This window comes from Micropterus salmoides, unplaced genomic scaffold (genome assembly GCF_014851395.1).
Source record: "Micropterus salmoides isolate LMB-PRFRI ecotype aquatic unplaced genomic scaffold, ASM1485139v1 Ms_hic_scaffold_21, whole genome shotgun sequence".
NCBI classification, from domain to species: domain Eukaryota; kingdom Metazoa; phylum Chordata; class Actinopteri; order Centrarchiformes; family Centrarchidae; genus Micropterus; species Micropterus salmoides.
Window position 1 is genome coordinate 3,091,319 of NW_024041262.1, and position 12,545 is coordinate 3,103,863.

At 43.5% G+C, this 12,545-nt stretch overlaps 1 protein-coding gene across 9 annotated transcripts in view; it reads left to right on the plus strand.

The window, feature by feature from the left end:
* The window catches only part of tmem94 (transmembrane protein 94), a 42,956-nt gene that overhangs the window by 23,200 nt on the left and 7,211 nt on the right, over positions 1 to 12,545 (plus strand). For 4 of the 9 annotated variants that reach the window (XR_005446991.1, XM_038735405.1, XM_038735408.1 and 1 more), the window contains 17 exons: positions 217 to 282; positions 748 to 852; positions 1,546 to 1,719; positions 1,917 to 2,138; positions 2,251 to 2,563; positions 4,448 to 4,621; positions 4,819 to 4,921; positions 5,043 to 5,257; positions 5,353 to 5,534; positions 6,034 to 6,166; positions 7,418 to 7,533; positions 7,842 to 7,941; positions 8,146 to 8,254; positions 9,680 to 9,869; positions 9,962 to 10,039; positions 10,180 to 10,265; positions 10,374 to 10,455. Coding sequence is in view for 8 of the 9 variants with exons in the window: in XM_038735405.1 (XP_038591333.1) it covers positions 217 to 282; positions 748 to 852; positions 1,546 to 1,719; positions 1,917 to 2,138; positions 2,251 to 2,563; positions 4,448 to 4,621; positions 4,819 to 4,921; positions 5,043 to 5,257; positions 5,353 to 5,534; positions 6,034 to 6,166; positions 7,418 to 7,533; positions 7,842 to 7,941; positions 8,146 to 8,254; positions 9,680 to 9,869; positions 9,962 to 10,039; positions 10,180 to 10,265; positions 10,374 to 10,455 (2,448 nt within the window). In the remaining variant the exon portion in view is untranslated. The remainder of the gene's footprint in view (positions 1 to 216; positions 283 to 747; positions 853 to 1,545; positions 1,720 to 1,916; positions 2,139 to 2,250; positions 2,564 to 4,447; positions 4,622 to 4,818; positions 4,922 to 5,042; positions 5,258 to 5,352; positions 5,535 to 6,033; positions 6,167 to 7,417; positions 7,534 to 7,841; positions 7,942 to 8,145; positions 8,255 to 9,679; positions 9,870 to 9,961; positions 10,040 to 10,179; positions 10,266 to 10,373; positions 10,456 to 12,545) is intronic. The other 5 variants (XM_038735409.1, XM_038735411.1, XM_038735413.1 and 2 more) reach the window with 3 other exon arrangements.

The window sequence follows — 12,545 nt, forward strand, 5'->3', positions numbered from 1 at the left end:
ATCCTTGATGGAGCAATTTAGAGTGTGATATGAGTTAATTGCAGGTAAATCTAACTACAGATCTAGTCTCATAATAGTCAGATTCGGGCATTTTTCCTTGTCAAATTAATCAAGGTGATTGCTGTCTCTATAGCCATGTTTACTGTGCAAACAGGAGTTATTGGACTCAGATACTACTAGCTTCATGTTGCACCCCTAATGTCCATGTTCCATTAGTTTACCAGCCCTCGGCCAGAAAGTTCACTTTGGATGCTGCCTGATAAAGAGAGGAGGCAAGGAAAGGCAAGTTGTGATTTGTTTTTGTTTTGTCCCTTGCTGAACCATGGATTCCATCCAAAAGAATGAAAATCTGCATTATTGTGTTTTGGACCACTCAGAAAATGCTGCAGCTTGCACTACTAGGCTTCACCTCCTCGCCTTGTGCCACTAGCACTGTAGTTTAGAAGCGCTGTCTTTATTTCCTTCTGTGTAGCTCAACCACATAGAGCTGATTAGGATTTAGGTCTTTGTTTTCTAGCTGGTTTGGGACTTTTAGGCTGAGCTGTTAACTCAGCTTGGTTCTTCCTTGTTAGTGAAAGCTAGTTTTTAAAGTTGTCTGTTTTAATTGCTGACATCAAATATATTACTCATATACGTGATTTGTATGAATTGACACACATTCCCGTCCTCTAGTATGTAGTAGAAAGCACTTGTCTTAACTTCATTTTACGTGTGCATGTGTGTTTGTGTGTATATTCATGTTTGCAGGAGATGCTGCGTTGTGTGTGGAGGCACCTGGTTGACGTCCTGAAGGGAGAGTCTCAGACACTCTGTTACACTTCAAGCCTTTTACATACTCTGGGATCTGTCACTGTGAGTAATATAGGGCTAAATGATTTGGGGAAGGATCTAATTGCAATTTCAATTGTGATTATTTTCTGTAAATTTAACTCAGAGCTACATTGATGGTCAACATAGGACATTAAAAACTTAAGCTTGTACTGGGTATAATGCCAAAAGGAGGTTATAACATAATCTGAGTCAGGTATTTAGAGAAACTTTAACTTGTAATTAACTGACTGTAACTGGATTTCTACAGAAAGAAAAGTAAAGGTTTTGATGTCTGACTGATGACCCACAGTTGTTCTGTTGACAGCTCTACACTTAGATTCCAGCTAACTTTAGCGTCACAGAAAGACGGGACAGATTGCCTCACAGTCCCTAATTCTGCCGGTCCCTATTCAGAGCGTTTAATGTTGCTCCTCTTTAAAGGTCATTTCACCCAAATGAGAAAGGAAACAAATTTATTTTCTTATTTACCCCAAGTGGCTTATAGAAATGCAGTTAGTTGTGAAATATCTGTCTCTGATATTTCTGCCAGCCCAACACAATAGTGCAAATAGAAATGCAAATTTTCTTTTTGGTGCTTATGGTATGGAATTGACTGACTACAAAAATATTTGTCAGCTGCACTGAAAAAAAACCCACCAGTCGCTCTTTTGTTGTATTACTTAAGTAGCTGAAGGCGCATGCATGCGAGTGAGCAAATGATTTGTTTGTGTGCAGGTGCTGTGTTGTGTGGACAAGCAGGGTATCCTGTCGTGGCCTAACCCCAGTCCAGAGACCGTGCTGTTCTTCAGTGGACAGGTGGAGCCCCCTCACAACAGCCAGGATGATCTTAGAGACGACCTGTCTGTCAACTCCTACTGCCACATGGAGACAGATGAGGACAGGGAAGAGGTGTGTGTGTTTTAGCCTGACTAGCAGCCTGGCTGTAGAGATTGTTAATTTAGTTTTTAACAAATGCAGGAAGTGGTGAGGTATGAGGACTGTTATTTTTAACAGAAACTGACTGGAGTCAAATTAAATTTAGGAATTCATCACCTGATGATGCACAGTTTTGTATCCACTCCTGACTAGTTGTGACCGCTGTACAGGCCCAGGAGGCGGAGGCTCTGCTCGTCCTACCAGCAGAGTCCTCCACCCAGCTGGGAGAAGGTCCAGAGCCTAGTGAGACGTCACACGACACTCCTCGCTCGTCTGACAATCCCCGGCTCCAGCGCTCCTGCCAGCCTGCACACACTCGAATCAAACATCACTCTGGATCCAATGTAAGCTTCAGCCATGACACTGAGGGAGGGGAGGACGACCAGGGCCAGGTAAAAACTGGATCTGAAGCTTCTCAAGTGTACGTAATGTTTCATTTGCCTTAACGATTTATGTTGTGGTGTGACGCTGTTTTTCTTTTGTTTTTGTCCCCTGTGTATTCAGGACTTTGCGATGGGCTGCTTGGAGATGGAAGCCGAGGACTTTGTGTGTGACTACCACCTTGAGATGCTGAGCCTGTCGCAGGACCAGCAGAACCCAACCAGCATCCAGTTCGACGACCTCTCCTGGCAGTGCCACCTGCCCTCCCTCAAGCCTCTGGGCCTCAACATCATGCTGAACCTCTGCAACGCCAGCGTCACCCAGCAGCTCTGCCGCTTCTCCGACCACCTCTCCAACTTGGCTCTGCAGGAGAGCCACGGCACCGTGCTACCCGTCCACGTGCCCTGGGGGCTGTGCGAGCTCTCCAGGCTCATAGGTGAGCGTGGACGGTGTATTCTTGTCTTTTTTTTTTTTTTTTTTAGAGCTGCTTTAATACATAGTTTGTTTAGAGCAACCTTTTTATACCATGGCCTGGTTTGCCCCTGAGCTTGGGAAAACCTGATTTGACTGTCAGGAAGTAAGAATTTTAAATTTGTTTTCTGCTACAGCATACATATCTGCTTTATAAATCTGAAACCCAAAAGAGAGGGATCCACAGACATGGACATGTCTTTGCACCTGGACATGACAGTATTTTTGTTTGCGGAATAGGAAGAGCAATTGTAATTTATTGTGACTTTAATCAAACAGTGCTCCCTAGGTTGATGTACACATTGTAGTAGGGCTGAAACGATTTATTGATTAAATCGATAAAATCGATTAATAAAATGCTTCGACACAAATTCTTTGCATCGATGCTTCGTTTAATCCATGTAACTTTACAGCACGGTGTTTCGCAGGGACATTTATTACTGTCGCACATCGCGCTTACGCTGTGAACACGTCAGTATTATAATGTAGCCGTTTGCAAAGTGGTGGAAGAGAGAGAAAACAGCGAGGGACAAAGAAGAAAGTGTCCAAAGTATGTTATTATTTCATGCTAAAGAAAACAACTACTCTGTCTGTGTCACAGTCCGTCCACCGCAAAACGAAACTTTTGTCGCCTCGGTAACAGCACGACGGCAGCCGGTGTTCTGCCAGCAGACCACAAACAAGGTAACAGTAACAGCAACTTTAGCATTTAACTAAAATCTTGATTGATTGTTGAGTTGAAGCCAAAGTAAGCCGCAGTCCTCAGCTGAAAATGTGCACACGTGCATTTGTTGTTCTCCTTTTTGGGCCGTGAGTTGTAACCTCACAGTCATGAGTGCACCTTTTAACTCCTCTCCCTCTCTCTGTAGCTCAGACAATCCCTGCTACCTGCGTGTGCTAATCCATCCTTTCAACCAGAGTCTTTGTCTTTATCATCACCATCTTTATAATAACAAACAACAGCTGTTTCGTGTGCAGGATCGCTCATTTCCCGTTTCATATTTCACGTGTGTTTTCTTGACAAAACATGGTTTGGAGACCAGCGTCGGGTGACACAGCTGCTGTCAGCTCCTGTAGTGTGTGTGTGTCCCTGTCACCGATCAGTCGCGTAGTGTGAACACCACACGACTTCAAGACTACGTCATGACGGCAGGTTGTGTGAACTGCACGGCCATCAGAGCCTTTAATATAACTTGTATAGCACTGGGTGTGTGTGTGTGTGTGTGTGTGTGTGTTTGTAAAGTGGCTGTCTAGTAGTTGGTCTGATGTTTGCTGTATGACACAGTATGAATTTAAGAAAGGGCTAATAAATACTTATCACCTATAAACGTGCACAGCTGATCCCGTTATGGGGGGGGGGGCCGCCGCCTCCAAGCAAAAGTACTTCTTAAACGACGCATCGATGAATCGTTGGAATAATCTATCGAAGCTTCGAATACTAAAGTCATCGTTAGCTGCAGCCCTACATTGTAGCTTCCTTTCATGAGACTGACAGTAGCTGGCTAAGGATGTACATCATTTAAAAAAGTCATAAATGTCAATTCAACTTTTTGTGAAGGAAATTGCTTTTCAGTACAAGATCTGTTAGATGACAACCTTTGTCTTAAAAAAGACGGCGGCACGGTGGTGCAGTGGTTAGCGGTTTCCATCCAGATCAAAAACATGTTCAGTGCCGTTTGAGCTGGCATGGCATCTCAATCTGTAGTTGGTCCCCCGGCGCTGTACAGTGGCTTCCCGCTGCTCCCTTCAGGGGATGGGTTAAATGCAGAGGATGAATTTCGCGATATGGATGTGTATGTGACAATAAAGTACGTTCTTCTTCTTCTTGTCTTTGCTGTGCGTGTGTCAGGGTTCACTCCTGGTGCAAGGGAGCTGTTCAAACAGGAGAATCACTTGGCTCTGTACCAGCTGCCATCTGGAGAGAAGACCAAGGAGTTCACTTCCCGCCGCCTTCATTACTTCACCAAACGCCAGCCTCCCATCTCCCACCTTATTTCCCTGTTCGTACGAGACTCTTCCTCCAGTGAGTCCATACACACTTCAGTCTACCTGTTCCATCCCCACTGGTCTAATGTTCTTAAATGTATTTGTTGCCTTTTGCTTTGTAAACTGTCCTTATTTCCTTAATCAAGCCTTTGTCCAAATACCCGACTAACTGAAAGGTTTCCATGCTAATGTTATTCACTCTGGCCGACATGACCTCTGACCTTTTTGTTGTAGATAACGTCCAGATGCTGTCACATGGCTCGGCCGACCTTATCCTGGAGGCCTGCACTGACTTCTGGGATGGAACTGATATTTATCCCCTCTCAGGCTCAGACAGGTGCAGTGTCTGTCACAATGATCGTTGCACATTGCAGTAAATCTTCAGTCAAACAAAGATTTACAGTTTAATTTACTCTCACTTTAGAGTTACTCTGCAATTTTTGTTTCACCTGTTACAGAAAGAAGGTTCTGGACTTCTACCAGCGTGCCTGTCTGTCGGGTTACTGCTCAGCATTTGCGTACAAACCCATGCAAGTATCGTTGTCCAGCCAACTGAATGGGAAGTGTGTGGAGCTGGCCCCGGGGCCCTGCCTCTTCTCCGGAGTGGAACTTCCCTCCACTACCCCTATCAAACATAGCTCCTGCAGAAACAGCTGGAGCTCCGACGGTACAAGTTAGTGACAGAGGGATGTAGAGTATAGTAAAAGTAATAATCCTGTAACAGTAATTGTTCTGATTGTCCTGTATCTTTTCCCATCATGTCTACAGAGGGTATAGGTGAAGGTGTGGAGCGTGAAGACTGCGTTCAGGCCCTCAGCGGGCAGATCTTCATGGGCATGGTATCGTCTCAGTACCAGGCGAAGCTGGACACGGTCCGACTCATTGATGCCCTGGTCACTGCCTGTATCCGTTTTGTTTACTTTTCTATGGAGGACGAACTCCGCAGCAAGGTGAGCACACACAAGCTCATATCGACATTTTATAGTATCAAGTTGGTTATTTTGGCCAAAATGACCAAGGTCATCGGGACATAAAATGCGCCTCTTAGTGCAAATGCTCTCTTTTTGCCTTTCTAGTCTTTTCGACCACTAAAGCACTTTTACACTACACGAGTCTAAGTGCTCAAACGGAAACTACCATTCACACACATTCATACACCTATGGACGCCGATGGACACTGCGACATGCAGCCTGTAGGAGCCGCAGATTGAACGGCGATCATCCTATTAATGGGCAACCCACTCTACAGCTGCCCTGTAATCTGTTCTCTCTCTGTCTCCGCTGGCAGCACAGTGTTTCTTCACTTACTCGCTGCAATAAATGTGTATTTCGCAGCATGCAGTTTTTTCTAGTCCCACAGTCTGTGACACAACAAGCACCTTCTTGTTTTTGTTATTAGCACATTAATTACTAAAATAATATAATCAGGCTTGTTTTGTGTCTGTGCAGGTTTTTGCAGAGAAGATGGGTTTAGAGACAGGCTGGAACTGTCACATCTCTTTAACTCCAAATGGGGACAGTCCCTGTGATGGAGCTCCATCCAGCCCTGGTCACGGCTCCCTGCATGAAGACCTTAACCAAGGTACCAAAGCTGTGTTTGTACAAACTCACATATTATTTAGCCACGTAAATAAAATAACCTGAGACTTCTTATAGAATCAACAGCAGTCTAAGGGTACATCCCACGTCCCTTATATTTCCTCAATCCTCGCTTGAACCAGAAGTCGTTCCGGTTCCCCAATCTTGAGGAAATGAGGGAGAGAGATAGGGGGCAACACGCGGCATTTGAAATTGAACCCAGGACTCAGGCTTGTACATAGGGGGCGCAACTAGTTAATCATCTCTATTCATTGTTGGTCTAAACAACAAAAGCACCACTTTCTACATTAATTAGAAATATTTTTATTTTCATTATTTATTATGGAGACCGTTAAAGTCAGAGAGAGTGAGAGAGTCTGCCTGTCAGCAAGAAACACTTTTTACATCATTTATCATCCTTTCCATCCAGTCACATGAGGCTGATAATTCCAGAGCATCTGCTTTGATACAAGTTACATCCCTGACACAGTTCGCCTAATAAATCATTTCCAATGTTTAAAATACACCATGATCATATTCTGGGTTATTCATTAATGCATTCTCAATCAAAATATTGGTAAAGGTGCAAGTGTGGGAAACATGGATGCAATTAATAGACTTGAGTTGCACCCTAAAACATCACCAAAGCAGATAAAACTGAGATGCATAAACAGTAAAACTCCACAGCAGCTGTAGCCACAAACACGCATATCAGGAGCGACATGGCTCAGTAGGGGGTTCGCCTAGTAATCAGAAGGTTCCTGGTTCATTGTCTTTGTCCTCTGCTATCAGTGCATGAATGTGTGTGTGAATCGGTGAATGTTGGCATCAGTGTTATAAAGTGCTTTGAGGGGTCAGATACACATACAGCGCTATTTGCTTGGCAATAGAGTGGTGTTGGTGCTCATGTCTGTACAGTACAATATCAGGGAGTTTGACAGTGTTCTAGGCGGACACTGCTAAATCAGTGGTTTCCTTTTTTCTTTTTTTTTTAAACTAGTGCTTATTAATACATGGTTATTATGTGTATTTGTAAGATAGAATACTATCTTGGAGATGCTCCCCAATAAATCTAGCTATCTAGCTATCGAGCTATCGAGCTATCGAGAGTCCAGCTTCTGTGTTGTGTTAATAAGACCTCTAATGGAGCATGTTTCTTAAATCTAGCCTCAAGTGTAAGCCCGTGAAAGCTAAAAATGTGTGAGTTGTAGAGAGTATGTGTAACTTCAGATGCCTCTCTTTAAATGTAACTCAGATTCTCGGGATGAAGCAGAAGGTCCACTGCTGCCAGAGGAGGAAGCCCACTCTGACCTGGCCAGTTTCCAGCCCACAGACAGCGATGTGCCCAGCTTTCTGGAGGACTGCAACAGGGTAACAGTACCTGTTTTTTAAACCAGTGAATCTGCTGCTCAGTTACATTTATTTAGCTGATGCTTTTATCCAAACGGGCTTACAGTTAACACATTCAACCATGTGGATGTGGCCCAGAAAGGTTCTGTACAGTATGAGGAATGTATCAGTATCTGTTTTACATCCAGGACGTACATGTCCAGTATAGTTTGTTCCTGCTTTTTTTGTCTGCAAGTTTACTTTTTAAGTGGATTGTTTGTGGGTATTGCTCATAATTCGTCTTATAAAGAACTTGTCACGTCTTTTTTTCTGTTCCTGCTCTTTCTCAGGCCAAGCTACCTCGTGGTATCCACCAGGTTCGTCCTCATTTGAAGAACATTGATAATGTGCCTCTTTTGGTGCCGCTCTTCACTGACTGCACCCCTGACAGTGAGTCACCCTCCTTTATGTGTGTTTTTTTTGTACACTTTTTTGTCTTACTTTTTCAAGATGTCCTCTTTGCCCGTTGTCTTTATCTGCCACCCAAGAATGAAGATGATTCCAATGAGGAAGAGGAACGATAACCAAAATGGGCTATTTGTGCAGCGTTTGCTTTAGAGTAAAATTGACAGAAAGTTAATTTTTTCTTCACAGCCATGTGTGAGATGATGAAGATCATGCAGGAGAACAGGGAGGTTACATGCTGTCTGGGAAGCTCCGCCAATTTCCGCAACAGCCGCCTCTTTCTACAGAGTGATGTCAGGTATACACACATTAATAGTCCACCCCTAAACATTTTCTAAATTTGTAAGTGGATGTTATTGTGATGAGGGTTTGACTAGTGTTGATTTGTCATGGTAATGCATGATTTAAAGTTTTACCACAAAACCAAAGCTATCTGTTAAAACTCATGATAATATTAATATTGTTGCATTTCTTTGTGGAATACAGCTGAAAACAGATATCACTACCTCTAGTGGTATCCAGCCAAGCTGATATTTTAGGTTTATTTATTAAGATTTTGAGATGGGTCTCAGATTTCTACCTACCCAACAATAGCTAGGTTTCCATCAAATTGTCATGCGAATTTTAAGCAGACTTTTGAAATGTTGCAAAAAAAGACGAATGCGAATAAACCAGGCTACGGCAAGCGTTGTTACATCAGTAGCTGACGTTACACATGGCTTTAATAAACAAGACGTATGGGTTTCAAACCAGAAACAAAACCAGTTGCATGAACCTGATGGCCATTGATCTTAGAAAAATGGAGAAAGGTCCTCGGGAATGTGTTTCAAGCGGGCAAACTGCTACCAGCCATGTCTCCGCACGTTATGGGAATTTCCGGTGTTATGCGAGTTTTGCATGCCTCCCGAGAATTGCATGCACCTCCAAATAATGCTTTTAAACGCTATAATATCCTTTATGGGGTTCATCAATGAGGATAAATGATTCTAAGTATATAGCCATTTCTATGAACATTTAGAGTTGTTAATATTTTATTACACTCAGTAGTAGTAGCATTCATTGAGATTAAGCAAAAATATGCGGTAATAACCCTGTTTGATCAGTGTGCAGAGCAAAGGATCTGAAAAGAACCTTTAAGAGGTGAATGCATAATTCGGCAGAACAGATGATGAAGGCTACCTGCCAAGATTTGCATCCACCTCTCATCTCAGCACAAATGAGCGTCACTAGCCGCAATGTGCATGAAATTCTCACAGGTATGCAGGTACGCCGCACAACCGGGCAAGACGCCGACAGCAGAAACACCTGATCAGTTGTGAGTTACAAGTTCGCTACGTCAGAACTTATTCGGAAAAAGTGTTTCCATCTCCCATTTAGCACATTTACTCTTTTTTTTTGACAAAGGCAAAAACCACTTCAAGCGAACGTAAAAACTTTTTTGCGAAATTAAATTTTGTTTCCATCAACCTTTTCTAATGCGATACTTGAAAATGCGCATTAAAAAACGTTGATGGAAACTCGGCTAATTAACTGCGTGGCGCTTCATAATGACATTCAAAAAGTTACCAACAGCAACATCTCTTTAAAGAATCAGTGCCCCTGTTTTATAAGTGGGGGCTTTCTTGATATTTGGGAATAAAACAAACTGCTTCGTGTTCTTCATATCAGAGAAATATGATCCTGATTGGCCCGCATGTTAACTTTCAACCTCGTCCCTCCACAGCATCGCTCTGGACCCTCTGTACCCGTCACAGTGCTCGTGGGAGACGTTCGGCTATGCCACCAGAGGAGGATTCAACAGAGACGCCGAAGGCCTGTCTCCTCTGAGGCTCTCTGGACAGCTCAACAGTCTGGGCTGTTCCGTGACCTTCCACCAAGGCGAGAGCGTCAGCATGGTCAAGCTCATAGAGCAGGTTAGACACAGACAAGTCCTCACACACACTCATCAAGTCAGAGAGAGAGACGTCACATTTGTTCATTATTATGCCTTTGGGTTATGTTCCAGGCACGACACACAACCTACGGCATCCGCAAGTGCTTCCTTTTCCTGCTGCAGTGTCAACTGAGCCTGGTCATCATCCAGGTGAGAGAAGAGACCTTAGAACCTCGGAACATGTGGATGGTTATGCTGCACTAGGCTAGATTTGGATGTAAAAGAACATTTGCAGCATAGAGACATATGTGAAATTGAACAGATAAATGATCCCTGGTGTTTGTCTGCAGTTCTTAGCCTGTCTAGCTCAGCTTCCGCCTCCCATGAACATCACTGACATCCTCTGGCTTTCCTGCTTCAGCTGCCCACTGCTAAGGTACACACATGCTGCACATACTAGCAATATAGCAAGAAATACTACAGTGTTATTTTGCTGTGCCTTACAGAATTTCATACTAATGGTTTGTTTCTGTTATATTGACAGTGTGTCACTTTTGGGCAAGCCACCAGACAGCACAGTGATGACAGTTGCCACAGGGAAGAACTTAGATGCAATTCCAAGGAAGGTAGGGCTCTCTCAAGAAGCTAAATCCAGCTGTATGCTGTTGTACATCTCTTATTTGCTCAGTCTGCACTCAAAGAAAGCTGGATTTATACTTGAGGCAGTTAACATCAGTCCTGCTGTATAAAAGCACAGCCCCCTGGCAGCATTCCCCATAGGGTCCTGCACCCAGGGCCTAAAAACCTCCTCCTCCCAGTGGCCCAAAGTTCTTGTGCTAGTGGTGTAAACAAACACCAACACTCCCCCGGGACTCTGCCCTCCCACTGCGGGTAGAGTCAGCTAATAGGGCTATAACCAATTGCAGGGCCTACAGTTATCAGCAGTACCATGTGTAATAATAGATCCATGAGCAGTTGCGCGCTGCAGCAGTGATTTCCCGAGTTACAACAGAAATGGTCCGTGTTGCAACAATCCCCTGATATTTTCGTCTCAACAGCAAGGTACAGTTGAGCTTGTTTGTAGTCCAGGATACACAATTTGAATCCTGACTTGCCGCTCGCCGAGCCCGGCTCGTGCTGCGATCGGGAGCAAATCAGCAATCGATCGGCACTCGGCGATCGTTATGTGTGAACTACTCAACAACGCATCAAACGGCTCGCCAACACATCGCTGGCACATTGCAGACCCCAGCCAGATATCTGGCATGCTTAAATACCTGGATTAGTCAGCCGACTCAATATCCACACCCAGCCAATGAGAGCTTTTTTACTACAAAACAGCACAGATGATCCCTGCTGCCCGCACTTTCACCCACGTTCTTTGTCTTTTTAATTTTTATCTTTATGATGATAAACAACTCCTGTTTCTGGTGTAGCTTCACATCATTTTCCATGTCACTTTTTACTGGTCTCCAAAATTGGTTCGGCGACCAGTCGTCGGGTGACAGAGTCATTGTCAGCTGTATCTGTCAGCTGCAGATGGATCTTTTGCTACATAGATTGGAGGCTCTCATCATGTAGTCAAAGATGTGAACTTAGGGAAACTACAGCGGGTTCACAATAGAGCTGCTCAGCTAGTGTTAACAAAATGCATGGCAAACTCTTCTGGTTGACAGTTGATGAGAGGTTAAAGGTATCACTTCTAGGTTTTATAAAGAAAATGAATGCATTTAAAACCCCGGACTGTTTGTATAGGCAGTTTACACTGAGTTCTACTGTACACTAGGGCTGTAATCAACCAAAGAAAATCTTGGTCGACTAAAGTCCTGAAATCTTCGACTAAAAATCGACTAAAAATGACTTCTTTTTTTTTAAATTAGTCAGCTGTGCACTGTGCGCAGTACTTGGTAACCTTGTTGTCCGCCTAAATGAATTGTAAATAAACATTAAAAAAATAGTAGGCTATTTGCAGTTTATTAAATCGTTTTTTATCTAATTATTTTGCACTAAATGAGTCTGTCGGCTTTGACAGCAATGCGTCACATGCACCTGCGCAATATCATAGCCTACGATTTATGAAAATAGTACTATGTTGCTTGTCAACTAGTGATATCATCACAAGAATTGTTGAGGAATATGCAACATCATTTAGACAATTATTTTTGTCATGTTATAATAATAAGTTTATTAGACACTATGATCATTTCAGCAGAGTGCAGCTGAGCGCTCAGCTGAGCGGCGGCAGACACGAATAGATTAACTTAAAGTTTTTGCTCTTAATAAACACAAAAAGCACATCCACTTTAATGTTTAATTATGTGATTCCTTTAGTGTTTCCACACAGAGTGCCATATTAGCCGCGTTGTCACATACAACAGAAACTCTCTTTGCTTCTTGAATTCCAAAGGTATCAGCAACTTCAGATAGTCGCGCAGCAATGTTTAGACTCTGTGCTTTCCAGTCTCCATCAATGAAATGGGCAGTCACTGTCATATAGGACTCCATTCTAAGAGATGTCCACATATCTGTGGTCAAGCTCAGTCCCTCGCTGTGTTGTATTAACTCTGATACTTTCTCTTTGAGTCCCTCATATTTTGCGGTTAGCGCATGCGTGGTTGTGTGGCGTGCTGACACGGTGTATCCAGGTTCCAAAACTTTTAACAAGTTCTTAAAACCTTGGCCCTCCACAACAGCAATGGGCCTCATATCCTGAACA